At 34.2% G+C, this 26,801-nt stretch overlaps 5 protein-coding genes across 7 annotated transcripts in view; all 5 read right to left on the minus strand.

The window, feature by feature from the left end:
• Positions 1-5,271, minus strand: part of LOC107472406 (putative disease resistance RPP13-like protein 1) — a 138,838-nt gene extending 133,567 nt beyond the window's left edge. For 2 of the 3 annotated variants that reach the window (XR_008005937.1, XM_052257387.1), the window contains exon 1: positions 4,375-5,271. Coding sequence is in view for 2 of the 3 variants with exons in the window: in XM_052257387.1 (XP_052113347.1) it covers positions 4,375-5,082 (708 nt within the window). In the remaining variant the exon portion in view is untranslated. The remainder of the gene's footprint in view (positions 1-4,374) is intronic. The other variant, XM_052257388.1, reaches the window with a different exon arrangement.
• LOC107476136 (putative disease resistance RPP13-like protein 1) lies at positions 828-3,226 on the minus strand. The gene has a single exon (XM_052257390.1). The coding sequence runs from the start codon at positions 3,098-3,100 to the stop codon at positions 1,298-1,300; it is 1,803 nt and encodes a 600-aa protein (XP_052113350.1). The 5' UTR covers positions 3,101-3,226; the 3' UTR covers positions 828-1,297.
• Positions 5,272-16,778: 11,507 nt separating the features above from the next.
• On the minus strand, positions 16,779-20,127 carry LOC107476306 (putative disease resistance RPP13-like protein 1). The gene is made up of 3 exons (XM_052257983.1): positions 18,640-20,127; positions 16,867-18,508; positions 16,779-16,825 (listed from the first exon to the last, which is right to left on the minus strand). Exons 1-3 carry the CDS (start codon positions 19,921-19,923, stop codon positions 16,779-16,781), a joined length of 2,973 nt encoding a protein of 990 aa, XP_052113943.1. The 5' UTR covers positions 19,924-20,127.
• Positions 20,128-21,260: 1,133 nt separating this feature from the next.
• Positions 21,261-23,164, minus strand: LOC107476139 (syntaxin-121). Its single transcript, XM_016095878.3, has 2 exons — positions 22,478-23,164; positions 21,261-21,773 (listed from the first exon to the last, which is right to left on the minus strand). Exons 1-2 carry the CDS (start codon positions 23,031-23,033, stop codon positions 21,418-21,420), a joined length of 912 nt encoding a protein of 303 aa, XP_015951364.1. The 5' UTR covers positions 23,034-23,164; the 3' UTR covers positions 21,261-21,417.
• A 2,112-nt stretch (positions 23,165-25,276) lies between these two features.
• LOC107476140 (syntaxin-121) overlaps positions 25,277-26,801 on the minus strand; it is a 2,072-nt gene continuing 547 nt past the window's right edge. The window contains exons 1-2 of the mRNA XM_016095881.3: positions 26,410-26,801; positions 25,277-25,775 (exon numbers count right to left, since the gene is read on the minus strand). The exon at positions 26,410-26,801 is cut by the window's right edge and continues 547 nt beyond it. Coding sequence (XP_015951367.1) covers positions 25,342-25,775; positions 26,410-26,801 — 826 coding nt within the window. The 3' untranslated portion in view covers positions 25,277-25,341. The remainder of the gene's footprint in view (positions 25,776-26,409) is intronic.

The following is a 26,801-nucleotide window of genomic DNA, read 5'->3' on the forward strand; positions in this document are numbered from 1 at the left end:
GAAAGATAAACAATTGGTTAATGTATTGGTGAGTGTGCTAATCACATGCTTAAGAAAGGAATCTATGTAAGTCTCCATGAACCATGATACTTTATGCTGCCTTCACATGGCTTCTTATTTTTTTTATTGGACAAACTTTCTTGTTAACTAAAAACTAGCTGTAGTTGCACTTTATCACACTCACTGGTCGCTAGATGATATTACCAGATAACTGAATTATAGGCTATAAAAATAAAATGCAGGAAAAATGTTACCAGAATATAAATAGTATTAGTAAAATTTTTTTGAAAAATTTTTTTAGGCGAACATAATTTAATGCAGATTAGTATGATTGTTTTGTTTTATTAGCCGCCAAAACTGACCCAGATCTCCATCTTAGAAAAGTGAATTACAATATTACACGGAAATTTCTAATTAATTAATCTTACTATAAGAGCGTACATATCTTATGCATAATTAATAGAAACACGAAGAATTGAAATGGATGAAATATTTGTCATAAAAATCTTATATTTTTACACAAAAAACTAAGATAATGTATTTGCTCTTTAATTTGTTTTATACTGATATGTTTATAATAGGTTGTTAATTCCCATAAAAAAAATAATAGGTTGTTAATTGTTAATTGTTTTTTAGTTAAAGTGACATTATTTGAAATTTCAAATTGACATTGTCAACCAAAGACTTTTAGTTTCATGAAACACTAATAAGAATATGAGAACAATCTTACTAGTTACTAATTAGATGAAATTCTTTGAAAACAATACACAATAAAATTTCAAAAAATCCCAGAAAAACAAATACATGTCTGCAAAAGAATAACCAAAATGAATCTTCCAAATAAGACCATGACCATGAGGTTTCTAGAAAGAAGAACCAAACCAAAAATCTCAATCTTCAAAAGGCTATAGGTTCCAGAAAAAAATAAAGCGGGAGATATTAAATTTTCCAATGCAATTGGTGACTTGCTCAATTGTGTCCATGATTGTCGCTGGCCCTTGTTGCTCAATTGCTTTCTGCCAGAAAGTTTCACTCTCACCTGTTGCCACCACATCTAAGTTATGATATATTTTGAGTAATCAGTGTTATTAGAACATTATAAACTATATAAAAATCTTACTAATCTTGTCTTATTTATCAGCATTCACCTGTGTTTGTTGCAATGATTGAATATTGTTCATACAGCAAAAGCAAAACCATAGCTGGATAATCTGTATGAGAAGGTATAAGTGTTAAGTAAGAATGGTATAACACATTAATAAGAATGGTTGTCGGATTACCTGTTGAAGTTTTTGGATTACCAAATCCATGTGTAGTTAACTTGAATGCCAGGGATGTGGGAAATTTTGGGCCAAACCTGTGGGTCCTTCGTCTCCAACCGTTTACCCAGCAACCGGCTTCTGTTGATGAAGAGTCGTATTAGAGAGGCAGGCAGCTTTTCTCCCTCGATATTCTCCAGCTTGGGACAATACTCTATACTTAGTTTCTGCAGGGAGGTGAGGTGGGCAAGTCCCTTGCATTGCAACGTCTCCACACTTTGAATGCGTTCCAGTGAGAGGGACTCAAGTGAGGCAGGCAACCAACCTTCCTTTGGAAAACACTTCACACTCTCCCCGGATCCACCTTCAATGTTAAGATGAGTAAGCCCATGAAACTGCGAATTCATGAATGCTTCAGAGTTCCCCAGTTTCTCGCAGTAGCTGATGCTAAGGGATCTGAGGCTACGGTGTGGATCCCCGTCCCCTGTAGGACACAATTCGATCTCTGGGCATTCCAGTACTGTGAGATGCTCTAGCTGAGATGCTGCCATCCATAACGTTGACACAGATTTCAAACTCCGACAATAGCGGATTATTAAAGAACGGAGACATGAAAGAGATCGTGACACCACAATACACTCCATGTTTTTACAGTTTCTGATATCAACACGCACGAGATTCGGAAAGGAATCCAACAACGAGAAGGATGTAACTGAATCACAGCTGCTATGTATTGATAACTCCTTCAGCGAGTAATGTTGGCCATCCATTTGGAATTCTAATTTTCTGCAATGCTGTATCGTCAACTCTTGTAGTGATGCGGGAATACAGCTCACTGGAAACGATATATGGGAGGAACAATTTTCGATCCATAAAGAAGTGAGGCAAGTCAGTTGCATGTGCATAATGGCCTCCACCACCCACTCCACTTCATGCTTTCCTGCAATTGATAGTTCACGCAGTAAAGGAGGTAGCTCCTCGATTCTCGCTTTATTGCCATCTTCTATGCTTAAAGATGTCAGCGCGGGAGCTCTTGGAAGACAAGAACTGAGCTGCTTGCAACACTTAATCTGAAGTGATTGCAAAGATGGTAGCTGACTGGGCAAATCTCCTCTCAACATCGGACACGAACTTATGGTAAGCTCCCTAAGTCGAGGAAATGCATTGTACTCCAATGAACGCCACTCCTTCCAGCAACGCATTGACACAAACGAAAGAGTTTCAAGATTTGGAAATGGAGTCTCCAAACAAGATTCATCGTAATGGTAAAAGTAAAACTCAGCACCCACAATTTCCACACTTCCAAAATCTGAAATAGATAGGTGCTTCAAAGAGGGCAATTGTCCAAGTGAAGGAAGCTTACAACAATTCCTACAATCACCCAGTTTCATTGTGATGATGTTGTGGTACAAAGAATGTCCCAACCAATCTGGAAAGGTCGTACTCCTGTAACCCCTGATCTGTAATTCTTTCAAATTAGTGTGAGGTCGTAACTTGTCAAGTATATCGCTTTCCATTTGGGAATCAACTGTGTTCTCATCTTTATTTACTGACCACCACAAGCTCAAAGAGTTAATGCTATTCTTATCAAACATTCTTGCCTCCAAAGCTTCACTGCTGTCGACCACATCCTCCAATTTGTCAATCCAAATTGAATCGTGTAGATTTGCAAGTGCCCCCAATTCTTTAATCTTGTTTTCTTCATGCTTTCCAACAACATAACCACTTAAAAACTGTAGGCTTTTTAATTTGCTCATGCCTTTCGGCATCTCATGCAACCCAATCCCTCCAATATCAAGATGGCGCAAATTTACAAGGTCTTTCATGGAAACAGGAAGCATTTTCAGATTACTACAGGAAGACAACTTCAAGGTCTGCAAATTGTATAGGTTACCCAATGACTCTGGCAATGCCGCAATTTTGGTATAAGAGAGATCCAAGTAAGTAGTAACGCAAATGAATCAACTCACCTATTGAATCAGGTACTGACTCAAGAGGAAAGCTATTGAACGACAACGCTCTCAGGTACTTCAACTGTGACAAAAAGATACAAGGTGCATTTTCCATGTTAAATGGGATCAATGAATCCAAATTGATTTCAAGAAATGTCCTTGTATGTTTTAGTCTATCACAAATTCCCAAGAGTTTTGACATTGGATAATTGCTTTTGGCATTATGTGACAAATGACGAGTTTTAATATCAACCTCAACTGCATTCCGAAGCTCTTCAGCTCTGAAATAGAATTCTCCAGCACATGTCATCGCTAAATCATGCACAAGATCATGCATCACAAATTTATTTTCCTTGGTACTATGAGATTGCAAAAATGATCTCGCAATTAATTCATCAAAATATTCATCACCAACTTCTTCCACAGTCTTTTTACCTACTGGTTGCAAAAAATTCTCAGCCATCCATAACAATATCAATTCATCCTTGCTAAATTCATAGTCCTTGGGATACAAGGAACAATAAATAAAGCACTGCTTCAAATATGAAGGAAGAAAATAATAACTTACTCTTAACGCTGGAATAACATTTATCTTGTCATCTGAAAGTTCCCAAATTTCACTCTTCAGTAAATGATTCCAAGACCTGATATCCAAATTTTCACGCAATAAGCCTCCAAGGGCTTGAGCTGCCAAGGGCAATCCATCACACTTCTTTACGATATCTCTGCCGATTTTTTCCAGGGTTGGATTATCCAAGGGCTTGAGCTGCCAAGGGCAATCCATCACACTTCTTTACGATATCTCTGCCGATTTTTTCCAGGGTTGGATTCTCGATAGAAACAGTTGAAAGACGTGCATGCTTTGCAAACACCAACCAACAATCTTCATCAGACAATGATCTTAGTTCATGAGGTGAAACAGTTTGCACTACAGAAGCCACATTTTTATTTCTAGTAGTTATAAGAATTTTACTTCCCTTGACCCTTCTCTGAAAAGGTTTTAGAAGCTTATTCCAATCCTCATAATTTTCATTCCACACATCGTCCAAAACAATGAGGAACTTTTTCCTCAACAATATTTCCTTTAAATGAAGCTGAAGTAAATTCAAATCTGCCAGGTTACAAGAACTCGAAGTTATTGCCTCGATTATAGTCTTGGTGACCTTGACAATATCAAACTCTTCTGACACACATACCCAAGCTTGAAATTTGAAATTCTCCTTCACTTTGTCATCGTGGTAAAGCAATTGGGCCAAAGTAGTCTTTCCTATTCCGCCCATGCCCACAATGGGAATGACAGATAAATCACCATCAGCAGCATCATCATCATCCAACAACAGTTTTAGTATCGCCTCCTTGTCTTCTTTCCTGCCACATATCTCCGATGGTTCAACAAGACATGTGGATGGAATTCTCCATGACATGTCCACCTTGGCACTCTCCTTCAGACGAAGATATTTTTTGCGTGCTACAACAGACTCTAGTCTTCGAACTATTTTTTCCAAGTCCCCACTATCTTCAATATATGAATCAACAAGACGAGACCAGGAGGAAGAGTTACCTGATTCCCTTTGATTGGCAGAAATGGCGGCTTTAGTTGAGAGTTCGTCGAGCAAATCATCAGCCATATAGAGAGCATCATGAAGATCAACAAGCCACTTCTTCACTTTCTTGTCAGTGAACTGCTTCAGCTCAGCATCATCAAGAACAGGTCCAACATCATACAGACAATTCTGCAACCTTCCAAGCAACTCAAGGGCAGAGTCGTTTCCATAGAGGACAGAGTCATCTTCAAGTATTGAAGACATGTTGTCCAAAACAGTATTAACAAAGGGAGAGAGGTAAGCTCCACCGTAAAGTTTGTCAGCCATGATTGAATCTGAAGTGAAGCAGATCAGATGGGATCAGAAGTCAGAAGAAAGAAAGAAAGGTAATGGATGAGGAAAGGGTTCACAATTTGCAGTATAGTCTCTGGGTTTTCTCAAACAGAAGCTAAGTGAAGTGTTTGGTTTGAGGGGTGAGTGAAATTGACTTGATGAGCTTTATGGTCTCCGGACAAAATCACATGGGGTACTAAATGCTAGCCTTTGGGTAGGGCCCCAAAAAGATGATGTTTCCTTTTCAGTGATTTATTGATTTTAGAGTATAATATGTAGTATTATTATTACCCATAGCTGAGAATTTTTATTCTCACTAATCTTATTTCGACATATTATTTCTTTTCACGAATTTTGTTTATTGATTATTATTAAAAATAAAATAAAACAAAAAAAGAAATTGTAATTCATCAGCCATCAGATAAGACTCTAGTCATTCGAGGGAATTGAATGTCCTTTGGGCAGTCTGCGCAAAGAGTTTAATTAAGCTCTTTTTAAAAAAATAGTTTACATAATATAATCGAGCTTAAAAATATTGTAATAAGTGTGAAGTGAATGACCATTGACTACCTATAATTTAGATGATTTAATTTTTTTATAGTGAAATGTCATATTATCAAGAAAAGTATATTTAATAAAAGAAAAAAAACTCTTATACATGTATAAATAGGAGATTAAACCTCCATTGATTAAACACACTACAATTAATAAGAATTCTCTCTCTATTTATATTATCTATATACAAAATTCTTCTTCTCTTTTTTTTTTCATACGTTAATACATATATATATATATATATATATATAAATCATCTCTTTTATATTGAGATAGTAATTGTGATTAATATTGTTATCTAATTATATTTTTTTACTTTATGTTTATTACCTCTTTCTTATTTATTTCTTTACTTTATATTTGTTACCTCTTCCTTATTTATTTATTTAGTTATTTTACAACACGTTATCAGCACGAACCTCTAACGAAATTTTAGGAAGACTCCAGGTAACAAATTTTCATTATGTCGAAACTCTTTCATCTTGAACTTAATGCTCTTAATATATCTGGAAATAATTATTTATCATGGATACTAGATGCTAAAATCTATCTTGATTCAATGGATCTTGGAGATACCATTAAGGCTGAAAATAATACATCGTCCAAAATGTGTCCGACACGCGGACACAGCAACTCAACGAAGTGTCCGTACTTCATAGGTGTAGTGTGACGAGCCAAGATAGAAATTTTCACAACCTATTTTAATAGAAAAATATCTAAAATTAATTTATCACGATGGAAAGAGTTATTGATTACGTATTTGTCATACTGCAAGATACTTAATTGATCTTTATCAAGTATTTTAAAAAAATGACAAAAGAAAAAAGACAAATTTTGTTTCAAAAGATATTGCAAAAATATTACACCACTCATTATGAAATATCTTATTTCTTTGAGGATTTTGAAGGAAATATTGGCCATTTGATCAATGATAAAAAAAATTTAATATTTAGGTTCGTTAAGTATTTATATAAATAAATAATGTAAAAAAAATTTTGCTAAATTTTATTTACTATGTATTTAAATTTCAAATATGATGTATATAAATAATGTTTAATAAAATGTTTATGTTTATGAATTTCAAAATCACTAAATATGTAGTTCTAAAATAATAATAATAATAATAATAATAATAATAATAATAAAATTATTTTAGCATTTGACACTATTTTTATGAATAGTATTTTTTAAAAAATAATTTCCATCAGTAATATAGTTTTACTATGTATATACTATTATTATTATTATTATTATTATTTGTCTTTGAAAAAAATGACAAGGATATATAATGAAAATGTTTGTCTTGCGGATAGTATAAGTTCGCATATCATTCTCAAAAGTATTATATATTTTACTCATCTTATACCAAAAGAAGAATACGTTAATACCATTATTGGCTCAGACAATGTGATAGAAGGCTCCGAAAGAGTTATAATCTTATTTTTCGGAGGAACAAAATTCATAATAAATAATGCACTATTATCTACCAAGTCTTTATGGAACTTGTTGAGTTTTAAAGATATTCGCCAAAATTGATATCATATTGAAACATTGAATGAGAAAAATTATGAGTACTTATATATCACAACTCATGATTCAAATAAAAATGTTATATTAAAAAAATTACCCACACTTTCATCTGAGTTATATTATACTAAAATTAGTGCAATAATTGAACCACATGCCATTGTAAACCAGAAGTTTACTAATAACCCAAATGAATTTATAATTTGGCATGATCGATTGGGTCATCCTAAAACAACAATGATGCAGAGAATTATTGAAAACTTCTATGGACATTCACTAAAGAATCAATAAACCTATTCATCCACCACGTGGATCTTTTAGATATTTTATGGAACTAATAGACGCATCTTTGAGATGGTCACATGTGTGCTTATTGTTTTCTCTCAACCTGACGTTTGCGAGATTACTTGCTTAAATTATTCGATTAAAAGCACAATTTTCAGAAAATTCAATCAAAGTAATTCATCTTGATAATGCTAGTGAATTCACTTACCATGCTTTTGATGCTTATTGTATGGCTAATGGAATAAATATTGAACATCTAGTAGCTTATGTTCACACACAAAATGGGTTAGTAGAATCACTTATTAAGCACCTCCAATTAATTGTTAGACCCTTGCTTATGAGAACAAATCTCCCAACTTCGGTTTGGGGGCATGCTATTTTATATGCCGCAGCACTTATTCGTTTGAGGCTAACGAGTTATCATAAGTTCTCTCCTATGCAATTAGTTTTTGGCCAGCAGCCAAATATTTTCCATTTAAGGATATTTGGGTGTGCAATATATGTTCCCATTACACCACCTAATCGCACCAAAATAGGACCCCAAAAAAAATTGGGGATATATGTTGGATATGATTCTCCCTCTATAGTGAGGTATCTTGAGATACAAACGGGAGATATATTTAAAGCCCGGTTTGCGGATTGTCATTTTGATGAATCAAAATTTCCAACATTAGGGGGAGAGAATAAGCTTCCTGAAAAGGAACTTAATTGAAATGCACCATCTTTGATGCATTTAGATCCTCGATCAGGGCAATGTGAACTAGAAGTTCAAAAGATTATACATTTGCAAAGAATAGTAAATGAATTTCCTGATGCATTTTCCGATACAAAGAGGATAACTAAATCTTATATACCAGCGGAAAATGTCCCAATTCAAATTGATGTCCTAATTGGACAAATTGCCACCGAAGCAAATACACGCCAGAAGCGTGACAGGCCTGTCGGTTCCAAAGACAAAAATCCTTGAAAGCGAAAAGAGGTAAATATGATTCCTGTTGAAAAAGACATAGTAGAGACATCTGCAGTTGTCCAAAATTCTGATATAGTTTTAACGTCAGAAGACGTTCAGGTACCTGAAAATTGTGAAAATGACGAGATCTCGATAAATTATGTCTTTACAGGAGAGAAATGAGATCGAAATAAGACAATTGTCAATGAAATATTTGCATATAATGTGGCATTAAATATCATGCATGAAAGTAAGGATCTTGAGCCAAGATCAGTCGAAGAATGTCGACAAAGGAATGATTGGCCAAAATGGAAAAAAGCCATGAAGGCTGAATTAGACTCACTTGTAAAACGTAAAGTTTTTGGACCTGTAGTCCGTACACCAGAAGATGTAAAGCCTGTTGGATACCGATGGGTATTTGTGAGAAAACGAAATGAGAAAAATGAAGTTGTGTGCTACAAAGCCCGACTTGTGGCACAAGGTTTTTCACAAAAGCCTGGTATAAATTATGAAGAAACGTATTCCCCTGTAGTAGATGCGATAACATTACGTTATTTGGTCAGTTTATCTGCATATCATAAACTGCATATGCATTTAATGGTTGTGGTAACAACCTATTTGTACGACTCATTAGATCGTGATATCTATATGAAAGTCCCTGAAGGATTAAAGATATCTAAACCATCCAATGAATATTCGCAAGGGTTATACTCAGTCAAATTGCAAAGATCTTTATATGGTCTGAAGCAATCTGGACGAATGTGGTATAATCGTCTTACTGAGTATCTGGCCAAAAATGGATTCAAGAATGATGATATATGTCCATGCGTTTTCATAAAGAAATCTGCATCTGGATTCATTATAATTGTTGTGTACGTTGATGATTTAAATATCATTGGAACTCTTGAAGAGATTCCAACAATTATAAAAACTCTAAAAGAAGAGTTTGAGATAAAAGGTCTTGGAAGAACTAAATTTTGTCTCGGCCTGCAGATCGAGCATATAAAAAATAGAATCTTTATTCATCAAACAACATACACAGATAAGATCTTGAAGAGATTTTATATGGATAAGTCACATCCATTAAATACCCCAATGATCGTAAGGTCTTTGGATGTGGAAAAGAATTAATTCCGTCCTAAAGAAGAAAATGTAGATATCCTTGGTCCTTAAGTACCATATCTTAGTGCCATTGGAGCGCTAATGTATTTTGCTAATAATACGCGACCTGACATATCATTCGCGGTGAATTTACTAGCAAGGTATACTTCCTCTCCAACCAGAAGACATTAGAGTGAACTCAAACAAATATTTCGATATCTTCAGGGAACGTTTGATATGAGATTATTTTATCCCTATGAATCCAAGTCACAATTAGTTGGCTATGCAAATACTGGATACTTGTTTGATCCACACAAAGGGAGATCTCAAACAGGATACCTGTTCACATATGGTGGTATAGCTATATCATGGAGGTCCATGAAACAGACGATTGCTGCAACATCCTCTAATCATGCCGAAACACTAGCGATACATGAAGCTAGTCGCGAGTGTTTTTGGCTGAGAAGTTTGATCCAATATATTCTGTCATCATGTGAATTGGTTGATCATAAGATAGCTCCAACTGTCCTATTTGAAGATAATACAGCATGCATTGCTCAATTTAAAGGCGGATACAACAAGGGTGATAAAACAAAGCATATTTCTCCCAAATTCTTCTTCACTCATGATCTTCAAAATCAATGGACAATTGATATCCAACAGATCCGCTTAAATGACAATCTGGCAGATTTATCCACAAAGTCATTCCCAAAATCCTCATTTGAAAGATTGGTGCATGAGATTGGGATGCGCCGATTTCGAGATATTAAATGATGTCGACAAGAGGGGGAGACTATACTCTTTTTTCTTTGGTCAAGTTTTTTTCCATTGGGTTTTTCTTGACAAGATTTTTAACGAGGCAGTTCCCATCACAAAGGATAATGTACTCTTTTTCCTTTACTAAAGTTTTTTTCCCCATTGGATTTTTTTTAGTAAGGTTTTAACGAGGCATAATCCTAAATGGTCATCCAATGGGGAGTATTGTGATAAGTGTGAAGTGGATGACCATTGACCACCTATGATTTGGATGGCTTAACTTTCTTATAGTGAAGTGCCATATTACCAGGAAAAGTACATTTAATGAAAGAGGAAAAAGAGGACTCTTGTACATGTATAAATAGGAAGTTAAGCCTTAATTACACACACTACAATCAATAAGAATTCTCTCTTTATTTATATTGTCTATATACAAAATTCTTCCTCTCTTTCTTTCTTTCATACGTTAATACGTATATATAAATATATAAGTATCATATCTTTTATATTGAGATAATAATTGTGGTTAATATTGTTATCTAATTATATTTCTTTACTTTATGTTTGTTACCTCTTCCTTATTTATTTATTTAGTTATTTTACAACAATAAATAAGTTATTTTGTATTTGAATTTTTAGTTCTAAAAGTGATTATTTTATAGAAATGTGATAAAAAATAATAATATTATGAGAGAAGTCATTTTTTTAACTTCTCTATAAGCTTCTAAATAGCTTTTTAAAAAGTTGTAATTTGGTTTTGAAAATTGCATCAGACATTAATACTACTACTTTTCATAAGTTTAAAACTCAAAAAAATATTTTTAAAGCTTTTCAAATGACCCTTAATTCAATTACACCTTAGCTGATATAATTATATAAAAATTAATATCAAAATCTTTGTACATTAGATTTAAGTCATTTTTATTTTTCTAGTGATACTATATCAGCACATTTAATTATTTAACAATGTTTAAAAATCGACCAATCAAACTTTAAAAATTAAAAATTAGAAAAAATTAAAACCATAACTTCCACAATTAATTAATTTATTACATATTATTATTCAATAAAAATATAACGTATTAATTAAATACAACAAACATCTACGTTAAAAGTGCATAATAATATTATCATAACAAATTTTAAATTATAAACTATTCAAATTTTATATTATTTGTCATACATAAGCCTCTTACCACTATTATTTCATTTCACAATTCGTGATTCGCTTACAAAAAATATTTACACCAACAAATAAAGAAGAGACTATTTATTTAAAAATAATTCTATGAGAAGATTAAATACAAAATAAAAATATTTATTATATTTTTAAAACAAATTTATGAAAAAAAAAATACTCTTATTACTATACTATGCACTCTCATGCAAATAAGATAGAGACTGGACATACATAATTGAATATGGCATGATCATGTTCCAAAAATGGATGTTTGATCTTTCAAGGAGATTAAGTGAGGCTGGTGTGTAGCACCGAAATTCTCGTATCCTTGCCAGGCCAGATAGAAAATAAAAGACTATCTTCTTTTCTGGTATTCAAAAAACTCTTTTTTGACTTAATTATTTTGTTTTAAAATATTCATTACTTTACAAATTTTTACATATTAATAATTCAATGTATCTCATCACAATTTGTATCAAAATACATTGAGTTATTAATATATCAAATTTCTAAAGCGAAAGATATTTCAAAACAAATAGAATGTATAACTATATTAGTAATTTAATATATAAATAGTAATGTAATTGTCTTTGTGCAGAAGATTAACATTCTGAAACAGAGGGACTAAACTATGATTTGTGTGTATTGTGTATTTGTGTTAAAATAACAGCATGAATTTGCAGCTTTTTTATGTGTGTGCTTTTTGCTATCATGTTTAGGTTTGGTGTTCTATTTATGGATTTTTTACTTTGTCAAGTAATGTATAAGGGCAATGCAAGCTTTGTTAGAGATAAAAATAAGACAATTGACAAATGGATATGGATATTACTACTGAAATTCAGTTGCTACTTTAGTTATTTTAAGTTTTTAACTGTTATATATTATGAAGATTTGGACTAGTGTTTGAGTTTCATGTACTTATTACTGTCAATTCATTGTACTAGAAAAATTATAATGAATAAATGCCATCGTCTTTCTCTAATTCTGATATGAGCTAAAATTATGCAAAGCTAACATAATTTAAGGCAGATTAGTATGATTGTTTTGTTTTATTAGCTGCCAAAACTGACTCTGATCTCCATCTTATAAAAGTGAATTACAATATTACATGGAATTTCCAATTAATTAATCTTACTATAGTAGCATACAAATCTTCTGCATAATTAACAGAAGTACTGTGAATTAAAATGGATGAAATATTTGTCATAAAAATCTTACATTTTTACACACAAGATCATGCTTTTGTACTTCAATTTTTCAGACTGATATCTATATAATAAATTGAACCTTTTAATTGTTCTTTAGTTAAAGTTACATCATTTGATAATTTCAAATTGACATTGTTAAGCAAAGACTTTTAGTTTCATCAAATAATAATAAAAGAATATGAGAAAAGAAATGTTACTAATCAGAGGCATTCTTTGTCAGCAATTCACAATAAAACAGAGGAAGAAAAAAAAAAATTCTTAGAGCACAAAGGCTTAATGGTGCAAAATAATTAATCACACTCCTCCATTATACAAACTCCAAGGTCACAATTCACCAATATAGCATATGATACATCTAAAGAAAAATTCAAAAATCCCCAAAAATAAAAACATGTCTGCAAAAGGAAGTATCTTCACATGAATCTTCCAAAAAGGATCATGATCATGAGGTATCTAAAAACAAGAAACCAAACCAAGAGTCTCAACCTTCAAAAGGGTAGGTTCCCAAAAGAAAAAAAATAAACAAAAGCTAAGGTATCAAATTTTCCCATGCAATAGTCATTGTATCATGCCTCTCTTGAATGTCTTATATTGTGATCATGATTGTGTCTCTCCGTTGTTGCTCAATTTCTTTCTACAGGAAAGTATCACTCTTACCTATTCCAACATGATAAAGTATATATTTCTTCTTTGGGAATATACAAATTTTCATGAAATGAGCTTTTCATTTTCTTGAAATAAAAACATCATTAGTTCAGGCATCCATACCACTTATGACATTAGGTTTCTTAAGCACTTGATGAAGCTCATTGAGGCTCCTCTCTATATCAGTCACTCTGTCATGCCTCTCTTGAATCTCTTGGATTGTGGCTCTCCCTTAGTGTTAAATTGTTTTTTGCAAGAAAGTTTAACCCTCACCTGTTCCCACCACATATAAGTTAATAAGTTATCATATTTTTGAGTAATCCATGCTATTCCAACTTTATAATAGCCAAACAATGAAACCATTTTCATCGGAGCTTCCTAATAATAATAATTACATAGACCAACTTACTTCTTCCACTAATAATTCACCATCTTACCAGGTACTTATTATTTTTTAATTTATAATATTATTGTTTACAATCTTTGTATACCAATTTAGTAATTTGTATGAATTGTTAAAGTTAATAAGATGGGTTTAGCTAACATGATAAACTTACCATTAGTGAAAAGTTTTAAATGTTTTTATTTAATGAATATAAAATAAATGCATTAGAAACTTAAAATTTTCATATTTTTAATGAAAAATTTCTTGTTTTGTAATCTTAACATGTGTCCTATTAGAGCACATGATAGATAAACCCTAATAAGATATAGTTGTCATTGTTAATTGACGATATATATCATATATATAAATACTAGTTATGCTTCATCTTTTTGGCACAAAAACTTTGGGGGAGATATATAATAAATAATCATGCTAGATTGGATTATGATAAACTAAATATGTAAACAGGTGTTATACAATTCACATGTTTTAGGGAAATAGTGTAGAAGTGGTCGGACAAATAGGATTTAGGATCATTTAAAATTGAGATAATTATGCATTATTCTACAAAGTAGAAACAACTTTTCCTTGTGATTCTAAAGTTATAGATGCTCAAGCCATCAGGGAAATTCTTGATTGAATGAAATTATATCAGATAAACATGTCCTATTTTAGATTGTAAATTATCTTTGGCTAACCAATGAAAAAATCTTCTGCAGAAGATTGCAAAATTTCAGGTGACATACAAAAGTCTCAAGCAACATTATCTTTGCAGCCACCAATTGCTGACCCTTGGAACCATTTCTGAGCTTGGATTCACTCAGCCTATGGTACAAAGTTCTCAAAAATAAAAGAAATTCATGTTCTTATTTGGTAACTTATTTAATTATTCATGGACATAATAAGTTTCATTTCTTGTTTTTCCTTTCTAGGCAAAGGAGGAATTGATGTACACATTGGAACTCCTATGCACTCTCTTTGCAGACATGATGGACACTGGACATGGACATGGCACGATCATCCCCCCGAAATGGGTTTCGGCTGCGGCCAGAAACTGCTGCAACCTTAATGTTTGATTTAGCAAGGATATTAAGTGAGTCTTGGTGTAGCATTGCACCAAAATCCTCGTATCCATGTCAGGCCAGACGGAAAATGCTATTTTCTTACTCAGGCAACTCATCTTTGACTCAATTATATACTCCATCAGCTTTAAAAATATTTGTTACTTTAAAAATTTTGCACATTAACAATTCAATGTATCTGAGTACAATTTGTATCTAGATACAATGAGTTATTAACATATCAAATTTCTAAAGTAACAGACTTTTTGAAATAGATGGAGTATATAATTATAATATTAAAACATAAATAGTAATGTAATTGTCTTTCTGCAGAAGCTTGATATTTTGAAGCAGAAAGACTAATGAACTATGATGTGTGTGTATTGTGTTAAACTATCAGCATGAATTTGTAGTTTTTTTATTTGGTGTGCTTTTTACTATCATGCCTAGGTTTGGTATTCTATTTATGGATTTTTGGCTTTGTCAAATAATATATAATGCCATCTTTGTTAGAAATAAAAATAAGACATTTGACAAATACACATTACAACTAGTTTCTTTTCAGTTTCTACTTTATTTATCCGTTCTGCATAATTAACAGAAACACTTCGAAAGTGAATTACAATATTACACGAAAATTTCTAATTAATTAATTAATCTTACTATAGTAGCATACATATCATGTATAATTAACAGAAACACTAAGAATTGAAATAGACGAAATATTTGTAAAAAAAATCTTACATTTTTACACAAAAAGCTAAGGTAATGTTTAGCTCTTTAATTTTTTTTTTTTTTACTGATATGTTTATAATAAGTTGCTTATTGTTGTTTAGTTAAAGTGACATCATTTGATAATTTCAAATTGACATTTTGAAGCAAAGACTTTTAGTTTCATGAAAGACTAACAAAAGAATATGAGAAAACAATGTTACCAATTAGAGGCGATTCTTTGTCACCAATACACAATAAAACAGAGAAAGGAGAGGGGGGGGGGGGGAGAAATCATAGATCACAAAGGCTCAATGGTGCAAAACAATTAATCACACTCATCCAATACATAAACGCCAAGGTAAGTCACCAATAAAACACGATACATCTAAAGAAAATTTCAAAAATGCCAAAAAATAAATATATGTCCACAAAAAAATGTACTAACATGAATCTTCCAACAAGGAGCATGACCATGAGGTTTCCAGAAAGAATAAACCAAACCAGAAGTCTCAATCTTCAAAAGTGTATGTTCCAAAAGAAAATAAAGAAGCTAAGGAATTAAATTTTCCAATGCAATGGTCACTTTGCTCAATTGTGTCCATGATTATGGGTTTCCCTTGTTGCTCAATTGCTTTCTGCATGAAAGTTTTAGCCTCACGTGTTACCACCACATATAAGTTATCATATTTTTTGAGCAATCAATGTTATTCGAACATTATAAAGTATATAAAAACCTTACTATTATTGTCTTATTTCTTAGCGTTCAGCCCTGTGTAGCGAAAGCAAAAGCATAGGTGGAGAAGTTGTGTTGTTGGGTCGATAGATAATCTGTATGAGAAGGTATAAGTGTTAAGTAAGGAATGGTATAACACATTAATAAGAATGATTGAATGAAGAATAAGAATATTGTAGAGAGAATGAAGAATGAAAACTCGTGACTCACTTTATATGCACAGTATAAATCTTAATGAAAAACATAAATATATTTAGGGAATAAGAATAATTTGTGTGTGTGTGTGTGAGAGAGAGAGAGAGAGAGAGAGAGAATTACCTGTTGAAGTTGGATTACCAAACCCATCTATCATCAACTTGAATGGCGGGGATGTGGGAGATTTTGGACCAAACCAGTGGGTCCTTCTTTCGATTGCCCAGCAAAGGGCTTTTATAGATGCTGAGTTGTATTAGAGAGGCAGGCAGCTTTTCTCCCTCCATATTCTCCAACTTGTCACAATACTCAATACTTAGTTTCTGGAGGGAGGTGAGGTGGGCAAGTCCCTTGCATTCCAACGTCTCCACACTTGGAAAGCCACTCAGTGTGAGAGACTCAAGGGAGGCAGGCAGCCAACCTTCCTTTGGGAGGCTCTTCACACTCTCCTTATATTCACCGACAATGCGAAGATGAGTAGTAAGACCGTGAAATTGCGAATTCATGAATGCTGCACTGCTCACTAGTTTCTCGCTGTAGCTGAGTCCAAGATATCTGAGGCTACGGTGTGGATCCCCATCCCCTGTAGGAGACAAATCAACCTCTGGGCAACCCAGTAATGTGAGAAGCTCTAGCTGAGGTGCTGCCATCCATAGCGTTGACACAGATTTCAAACTCCTACACCCGATGATACGTAAAGAACGGAGACATGGAAGAGAACGTGACACCACAATACACTCCATGTTTCCACAGCCATTGATATTAACATGCACGAGATTTGGAAAGGAATCCAACAACGAGAAGGATGTAACTGAATCACAGCTTTTCTCTATTGATAGTTTCTGCAGCGAGTGATGATGGCCATCCATTTGGAATTTTAGTTTTCTGCAACGCCGTATCGTCAACTGTTGTAGCGATGCGGGAATAGCACTCACTGGAAACCATATGTGGGAGGAACAATCTGCAATGTATAAAGACGTCAGGCAACTCAGTTGCATGTGCATTATGGCCTGTACCGCCGACTCCACGTGATAGTTTCCTGCAATTGATAGCTCACGCAGTAAAGGAGGTAGCTCCCCAATTCTCACTTCATTCCCGCCTTCTATACATAAAGAGGTCATTTCAGGAGATCTTGGAACACAACAACTCAGCTGCTCACAATTCCAAATCTGAAGTGATTGCAAAGATGGTAGATGATTGGGCAAATCTCCTCTCAACATCGGACACCGGCGTATAGTAAGCTCCCTAAGTCTCGGAAACGCATTGAACTCCAATGAACGCCACTCCTTCCAGCCATCCAATGACTCAAAATTAAGAGTTTCAAGCACTGGGAATGGTGGTGTCTCCAAACAAGATTCACCATTCTGGTTAAAGTATAACTCAGCACCCACACTTCCCAGACTTCTATAACCTGAAATTAATAGGATCTTCAACGAGGGCAATTGTCCAAGTGAAGGAAGCATACAGCAACTCCTGCAAGCATACAGTTTTATTTTGGTGATGTTGTGGTAGGAAGAATGTCCCACCCAATCTGGAAATCTTGTACCCCTGTAACCCCTGATCTGTAACTCTTTCAAATTAGTGTGAGGTCGTAACTTGTCAAGTATATCTCTTTCCATTTCGGAATCAACTGTATTCTCGTCTTTGTTCCACGACCAACTTAACATCATAGAATCAATGCCATCCTTATCAAACATTCTTGCCATCGAAGCTTCATTGCTGTTCACCACATTCTCCAACTTGTCAATGGAAATAGATTGCTGTAGATCTACGAGTGCTCCCAATTCTTTCATCTTGTTTTCTTCATGCTTTCCAACAACATAACTACTTAAAAACTGCAAATTTTTTAATTTGCTCATGCCTTTTGGCATCTCACGTAACTGAGTCACTCTAATATCAAGATGGCGCAAATTTACAAGGTCTTTCATGCCAACAGGTAGCATTTCCAGATGTGTACACCAATACAACTTCAAGGTCTGTAAATTGTATAGGTTACTTAATGACTCCGGCAATGTCACAATGTCCGTCCGAGAGAGATCCAAGTAACGCAGATGAATCAACTCACCTATTGAATCAGGCACTGACTCAAGAGGAAATCTATCGAACGACAAAGCTCTCAGGTACTTCAACTGTGACAACATGATACAAGGTGCATTTTCCATATTGAATGGAATCCACTTATTCAAATTGATTTCAATAAATGTCCTCGTATGTTTTACTCTATCACAAACTCCCAAAAGATTTGACAATGGATAATTGCCTTTGGCGTTATGTGACAAATGACGAGCTTTAATATCAACCTCAACTGAGGAAGAAAATAATAACTTATCCTTAACGCTGGAACAACATTTATTCTGTCATTGGAGAGTTCCCAGATTTCACTCTTCAGTAAATGATTCCAATCTCTGATATCAGAATTTCCACGCAATATGCCACCAAGGGCTTGAGCTGCCAACGGCAATCCATCACACTTCTTTACGATATCTCTGCCGATTTTTTCCAGGGTTAGATTCTCCACAGAAACAGTTGAAAGACGGGCATGCTTTGAAAACACTAACCAACAATCTTCGTCAGACAATAAACTTAGTTCATAAGGTGACACAGTTTGCACTACAAAAGCCACATTTTTATTTCTAGTAGTTATGAGAATTTTACTTCCCTTAACCCCTTTTTGAAAAGGTTTTAGAAGTGAATTCCAATCATCATAGTTTTCATTCCAAACATCGTCCAAGACAATAAAAAACTTTTGCCTGGACAACTTTTCTTTCAAATGAAGCTGAAGTAAATTCAAATCTGTCAAGTTACAAGAACTTGAAGTTATTGCCTCGATTACAGTCTTGGTGACCTTGACAACATCAAATTCTTCTGACACACAAACCCAACCTCGAAAATCAAAATTGTCCTTCACTTTGTCATCGTGGTAAAGCAATTGGGCCAAAGTAGTCTTTCCTATTCCACCCATGCCCACAATGGGAATGACAGATAAATCACCATCAGCAGCATCATCATCATCCAACAACAGTTTCAGTATGGCCTCCTTGTCTTCTTTCCTGCCACATATCTCCGATGGTTCAACGAGAGATGTGGATGGAATTCTCCATGACATATCCACCTTGGCACTCTTCTCCAGACAAAGATAACGTTTGCGTCTTACAACAGACTCTAGTTTGCCAACTACTTTTTCCATGTGGCCATTATCTTCAATATACGAATCAACAAGACGAGACCAGGAAGAAGAGTTACCTGGATCCCTTTGAGTAGCAGCAATAGCGGCTTTAGTGGAGAGTTCGTCGAGCAAGTCATCAGCCATAAAGAGAGCATCTTGAAGATCAACAAGCCACTTCTTCACTTTCTTGTCACTGAACTGCTTCAGCTCAGCATCATCAAGAACAGGTCCAACATCATACAGACAATTCTGCAACCTAACAAGCAAGTTGTTGCTTTCGAGGAAAGAGTCGTCTTCTTCAAGTATTGAAGTCAGGTTGTCCAAAACAGCATCAACAAAGGGAGAGAGGTAAGCTCCACCATAAAGTTTTTCAGCCATGATGGGATCAGAACAAAGAAAGAAAGGTGATGGATGAGGAAAGGGTTCACAATTTACAATGTAGTCTCTGGGTTTTCTCAAACAGAAGCTAAGTGAAGTGTTTGGTTTGTGTAGTGAGTGAAATTGACTTGATGAGGTTTATGGTCTTCGGACAAAATCACATCGGGTACTAAATGATGTTTCCTTTTCAATGATTTACTGATTTCAGAGGACAATTATTACCCATAGCTGAGAATTTTTTATTCTCACTAATCTTATTTAGACATATGATTTCTTTCCAGTTTCCACGAATTTTATTTATTGACTGTTATAAAAATATTAAAAAGAAAATGTAATACATCAGCCATCAGATAAGGCATGAGTCATGTGACAGCGTTGCATGTCCCTTTTGGAAGTTGGACACTTAATTCAGTTACACCCTTAGCTTATAAGAGCATGTTTAATGCAACAATTAATGGACTAAATTTTCTTTCAATTGTGATATTTATCTCTTCCTATTTGTCTAATTTACTTTATACCACTACATGATCTTTTCACTTTTATTTTTCTTTGGCAATCCATGAAAAAGACAGGAAACGAATATTGGGATATATAGGACAAAGCACTTAGGTACCCCATCTTCCTTTTCCATTATTGTTTTTGTATCTCAATAATTGACCTGCATTTTTCACCATAACTAAAAGAAAAAAAAATTGTATGATCCTAAAACACATTACTAGATATTATTTCAAAATAACTATACTAAATATACTCCAAAATCAACTACCAAAATTAGTTACTAATATAGAATACGTATTAAAATATAAAATACACATTAAAAATAAATTAAACTACACATGTATTTATATAAAAATATATAGTAATTGATTTTAATGTACAAATAGCATTTTTATTTCTAAAACATTCTTGATCAAATATATATTAACATGTGGACACCAAACAGGTGTTGCTATTTTTTTTATTGCTTCTCTTATTTTATTGTTACTACTTAACTGTACACTAACCATTTCGTGGTACAAAAATAGTTGATGCTTAATTATTTGCTGAATTTTGTTGTTTATCTAACAAAACATGCAATTCTTGGTCAGCAACACACAATAAAATAGAGGGGAAAAATCATACACTACAAAGGATTAATGGTGCAAAACGCAAACACAATTAATTCACTAATATATAGCATATGATACATCTAAAGAGAATTTCAAAACTCCCAAAAAATACATGTATGCAAAAGAATGCATCAACATGAATCTTCTAAAGAAGACCATGACCACCATGAGGCTCTAGAAAGTAGAAACCAAACCAAAAATCTCAATCTTCAAAGGGGTAAGTTCCAAAAATAAATAAATAAACAAGGTATTATTTTCCAATGCAATGGTCATGTGGCAGAAGGTGTTGACTTGACTCTTGATAAGGTTTTGAATTAGTCCAATATGTTCATAGCCACCAATCAGCATCTAATTAACTATGAATTTGTCATGACCCAAGCAATAATCAATTTTTTAAAACAATAGGAAGAACTATAATCAATATGATAATGATTAATATTATGATGGCAATTAAGGTCCACTTCCGGGTATTCTTCTGGTGCTTCCTTGCAACCTGGAGTTGCTGGACCCCGCCGCGGACATACGAATTAGCTCTCGCCACGTGGTTCTCTATGTCATCTATTTGCTCACCTTGTGATTGGACCAAAACAGCCATGTCCAAGAACACTTGGTGAAGCTCATTGAGGCTCCTCTCTATCTCCATAACTGTGTCATGCCTCTCTTGAATCTCTTGGATTGTGTCCATGATTGTTGCTCTCCCCTGTTGCTGAATTGCTTTTTGCAAAAAGGTTTCACTCTCACCTGTTACACACATGCAAATTATCATATTTGATGAGTAATTATATCTTATTCCAACATTATAAAGTGTATACTAGTGTCTGTTTTTTTTTTTATTTACCAAACATAGGAGACTTGAACCCGCAACCTCTTAATTGAGTATGGGGAGATTATGCCATTTGAGATATTAGTGTATGTTTAACAAACCAACATGCTAAGATTTAATGGAAAATAAATACTGTGTTTTACTTAGAGTGGGGACAACATCTTAATTCTAGTGCTAAAATATATATGTCAACGCACATGTTAAAAACATATTTTCCATCATATTTATACATCAATTTTTGTCGGCTAAAGTTTTCATTATAGTAATGGTGAAAACTAAATTTGTTTATGTATGAGAAAAAATTTCAGCTCCAAATTCTATTACTATATGTGACATCAAATTCAGATGTTTGACTCTCTTGAGTTTGATCAACCGAAATCTCCATGTAACAGAACTATAGGCTATAAAATTCAGGAAAAATGTTACTGGAATAATGTAATTTTCAATCAAGACCTTCCTATTAGAATGAGATGAACTCATGCATGATTGCTTAAATTTTACTTAGCCATTATTATAGAATTTAAATAATCACATGATTTTGCTATTAACAATATATGAAAAGCAAGTACAATGATTTATAACAGAACATTAAATTTTTGAATAAATATGAAATTGTGTTTACCAGTAGAGATGAGAAGATCAACGGTTTTTTCATCAGGATTCTCTCCAGTGACAGTATAGTATCTACGTTGTACGGTCTCTCTGTACTCTGAAGATATTTGTTGTCTAAGGTTGTTGAAGCTGTCCATGGAATCTTTCAACTTCTTCCTCAATCCACTCACCACGGATGTCCTGGTCCGATCCGAGGAAGACCCAGGTCCAGCACCAGGCAAGCTACGGCTTGCTGCATTGGACCTGTCTAGTGCCTCGAGTCGGACCTTGACAAGCTTGGCTTTTTTTAGTGCTATTGCCACGTCAGCATCCATGCTGGCTCTAAGATCTTTCACAGCTCTAGTACTGTGAAGGGTCTTGCTCCTTTCATGGGACACTCTTAGGCTCTCATGGAGCTTCTCCAACTCCTTCAGCTCCTCCTTTACAACCTCCACTTCCTCGAAGAACTTGTCAAGGTGGACGTTGCCGTCGGTCGCCCCCATCTCGATGACATGGTGTTGGTTGTCCGGAGAGACTTGATCGGTGCTGCGGAAGCGGGAGAAGGAGCCGGAGAACAAGTCATTCATGATTGCTCCTTAACTATTGTATGTTGTGTAAATGGTTTTGATCAAAGTTTTTGTTATGATGAAAAAAAATTTGAAGAAATAATTGAATCAGATCAAAGAATATGAACGAATGTATAGTATATATATCTAATTATCTATATGTATATGGATTTTGTTGGTTATATATATATAAATAAATAATAATTGTAACAAATGTGAATGAAAACAATTGGTTCTTGTTTGAATTTGAATAATATTTAAAGATTGAAAGAAGTGGCCATGAAGACTGGTTCAATTACTATATAGAATGTAGCGTGCGAAATGGTAATTGTCTTTGGTCATCATATCCTTTATTTAATGAAAGAATAGTATACACTAATTATTCTTATGCCTTATTAATATATTTTGCACAAATGGTGGATTTATACACAATAATTAAAGGAAAATGTGTGTATTTATTAATCATTAATGTTAATCACCTAGTTCTACAATTTTATTAATCTTATTATTCATGATTGTGTCGTGTATTTAAGTTTAAAAAAATATAATTAAGAAAATCTAGATTGGTAGGGGGCAGAGGCTTGGTCAAAGTGGAGGTTGGGACTTGGGAGAGTAAGGAGTAGACAAATGGGTTCAATATGGGAAAATTCCTATAAAGAGAAAACAGGAAGCAGCCAAGAAATAGAGAGAAGAAAAAAGGGGTTGCATTGCGTGAGAAGATGAAGTTATATGGATTTCAATGATTGTAATTTAGGAGACTCTCATTAGATTATTAGAAAATAATAATTAAAAATTGTTAGATAATTTCATATATTTGATTAAACTGATCAATATTTTATATAAAGTTGATTTTAATTATTTTATGCGAGTAATATCCTTTAATTTAATTAGAATCACATTTTTAAGATCAGATGAGTTTAATGTTATTAGTATGTGTACATAGTGAGTTCCTTCCATGTGTTATGGAGTGTGTACTGGCTGGAGAAGCTTCTTGTGGATCTAAATGGGGTTAAAAGTGATCAAATTAGTACGGTAAGGTTGCAATTTAGGTTGATGATTGATGCATGTGCTATGGGTGATGTTGATGAGAAAATTGAAGTATCTTAAAAAGGTGAAAAAACTTGGAAAGATTATTTATCGTGTTGATAATTCATATTACAAGAAAAATGAGAATTAAGATTCAAGTATAATGTGTGAGACTTGAGTCTTGCTCTAATAAACTAGTTTCTTGCGGTGGATTCTCCCAAATTTTGCGACAACGATCAGGAATCTAAGTCTAACCCAATCAATATAGTAGAATTGTCTTCTACATGGAATCCAAATTTCACCATAATTTCCATTCACTCTCCTACATTCATAACCTAACTCAGCTTACATAACCGGTTGCAAGTCTTGCAACTTGCAAATACGGAAAAACAAAGAGGATTATATTAGACTTGAGGCAATCCACTCAAAATTTTGTCGCATCTCAATACATGGTTACGGCACAATAACGTCTTTGAATCCATTTAAGGTTGTGGTAGACTTGAGACAACCAATGTAAAACTTTGTGGCATCTCAATGCATGCATGAATATGACATAATGGCATCTTTGATAACCAATTCCACCTAATGGAATAAGATTTTATTAAGTATCCTATTTCTATCCTCAAATTCCATACTTACTACAAATTTCTTATCAATTGAAAGTGAAATCCTCAACCAATCACTACGCTTAAACGAAGTATCTTGCATTTATCTTGGTCTACTTGTAAGTTGTGAGTTGACTCATGGATCAATCTTGACCAGCACACTAAAGTGTTAGACTCAGTCCAACCATATAGTAAATCCATGCAAGTTGTCTTTCAATTTTAGTTCATGTTTTGTCTATGAAAGCTATTCATATTAGACATTTGTGACTTGTGAGGAACAAGTTATTAGTATTTAATCTTAGAAATAGTACCAAGTTGTTTATTATTTATAATGCAACTATCTACGTATTAGTGCTTAAAAAAGAGATATAATGTTATCATCAAAATATAAATCATATATTCATGTTAAATGTTAAACAGAGTACCTATAGAAGATAAAGCCTAACCAATAATGGAATTGGATAATCAAATTTTTATAGTGAAGAGAGGAAAAATTATTCATAAGGGGAGAATATGAATTATATTCATCAACCAGCCTTTCCATGGATTGAAACAAAACCACAGAATCCCTCTCAAATCATATGCTAATCCATGTTAGCCTCTCTCAACCTTGCAAGATATCTCAGCACAAAATAGCTCAATCTTCAAAATAAAATAATAAATGAAATCAATATGCACCAAAGTCTGTATATTCTTAATTAAGCACCGGCAGGAGGTGGTGGTGGAGGTGTTTGAGCCGGAGCAGGCTGACTACCACCACCACTGCTGCCATTATGTTGCCACGGTTTCAGAACCACTAGCAACACTACCAAGATAATCGCTAGAAGCAGTATGATACAAAAACAGGTCCATTTCCTGGTGTTCTTCTGGTGCTTTCTTGCAGTTTGCAACTGCTCTGTTCCAGTGTGCACAAACGAATGGGCTCGCGCCACGTGGCTCTCAATATCGTCCAGTTGCTCGCCCTGTGTTTGCACCAGCACTGCCATGTCAAGGAACACCTGGTGCAACTCCTTGAGATTCTTCTCGATCTCTTTGACAGCATCATGCCTTTCTTGAATTTCATTGATGGTGTCAAGAATTCTTCCCCTGCCTTGTTCTTGAATGGCTTTCTGAAGGAATGTCTCACTCTCACCTGCACAAAGGTGAAGCTCACACATTATTACAGAATTCTCACATCCCCAATTTTTATCATCTCAACTTTTATACTAAAGTGAACATGGAATTATAACTTCAAAGCATAATAACATAGACTTGAGTATCAAAATAATCATTTCAACAAGCCAATGGTTACATATATAGCTTCCCTAGTTCAATTATTCTTAAATTTAACGTTAAACAAATAATTGAGAATTCATCATGTATCTGATAAGAATATGATATGATATGATGCAATAGTTAAACTCAATTTTCGATTAGATCTGAAGTGAACAACTTACTATGAACTATCCCATTAGCAACAAATTACAAATCAAAATTCTATTATTCTTTATTTCATACTTCAACGAATCTAAATATCCTGCTATAGTATTATTCCAATCCTTTGATCAAGTAAGGATGTATAGAAATATTTGAATGAATTTAATATCTACGCGCCATTAAAATAAAATCATTACCAATCATATGCAATAGCAACTAGCAAGAGGAAAAATCAAAGTGGGGGAAAGTCAACATCTAAATGCACGTTTGGCTTGTTTGAATTTCAATCTCCTACTTGTAATCTTTGAAGAAATTTCTAAGACAGTAACTAAACAACAATTTCTCCTTACCAGTAGAGATCAAGAGATCGAGCGTCTTCTCATCGGGATTCTCGCCGGTGACGGTGAAGTACCGCCGCTGCACCGTCTCCCTATACTCCGCCGAGATCTGTTGCCGCAATTCATTGAAGCTCTCCATCGAATCCTTCAGCTTCTTCTTCAAACCGTTAACCACCGAAGTTCTCGTCCGGTCCGATGACGAACCCGGTCCGCAACCCGGCAGGTTCCGGTTCGCAGCGTTGGACCGGTCCAGCGCCTCGAGGCGGAGCTTGATCACCTTCGCCTTCTTCAGCGCCGCCGATACGTCGGCGTCCATTCTCGACCGGAGGTCACGCACGGCGGCGGCGTTGTGAAGCGTCTTGCTCTGCTCGTGGCTGCTCTGGAGACTCTGGAGAAGACGCTCG

The sequence above is a fragment of the Arachis duranensis genome, chromosome 2 (genome assembly GCF_000817695.3).
Source record: "Arachis duranensis cultivar V14167 chromosome 2, aradu.V14167.gnm2.J7QH, whole genome shotgun sequence".
Classification (NCBI taxonomy): Eukaryota; Viridiplantae; Streptophyta; class Magnoliopsida; order Fabales; family Fabaceae; genus Arachis; species Arachis duranensis.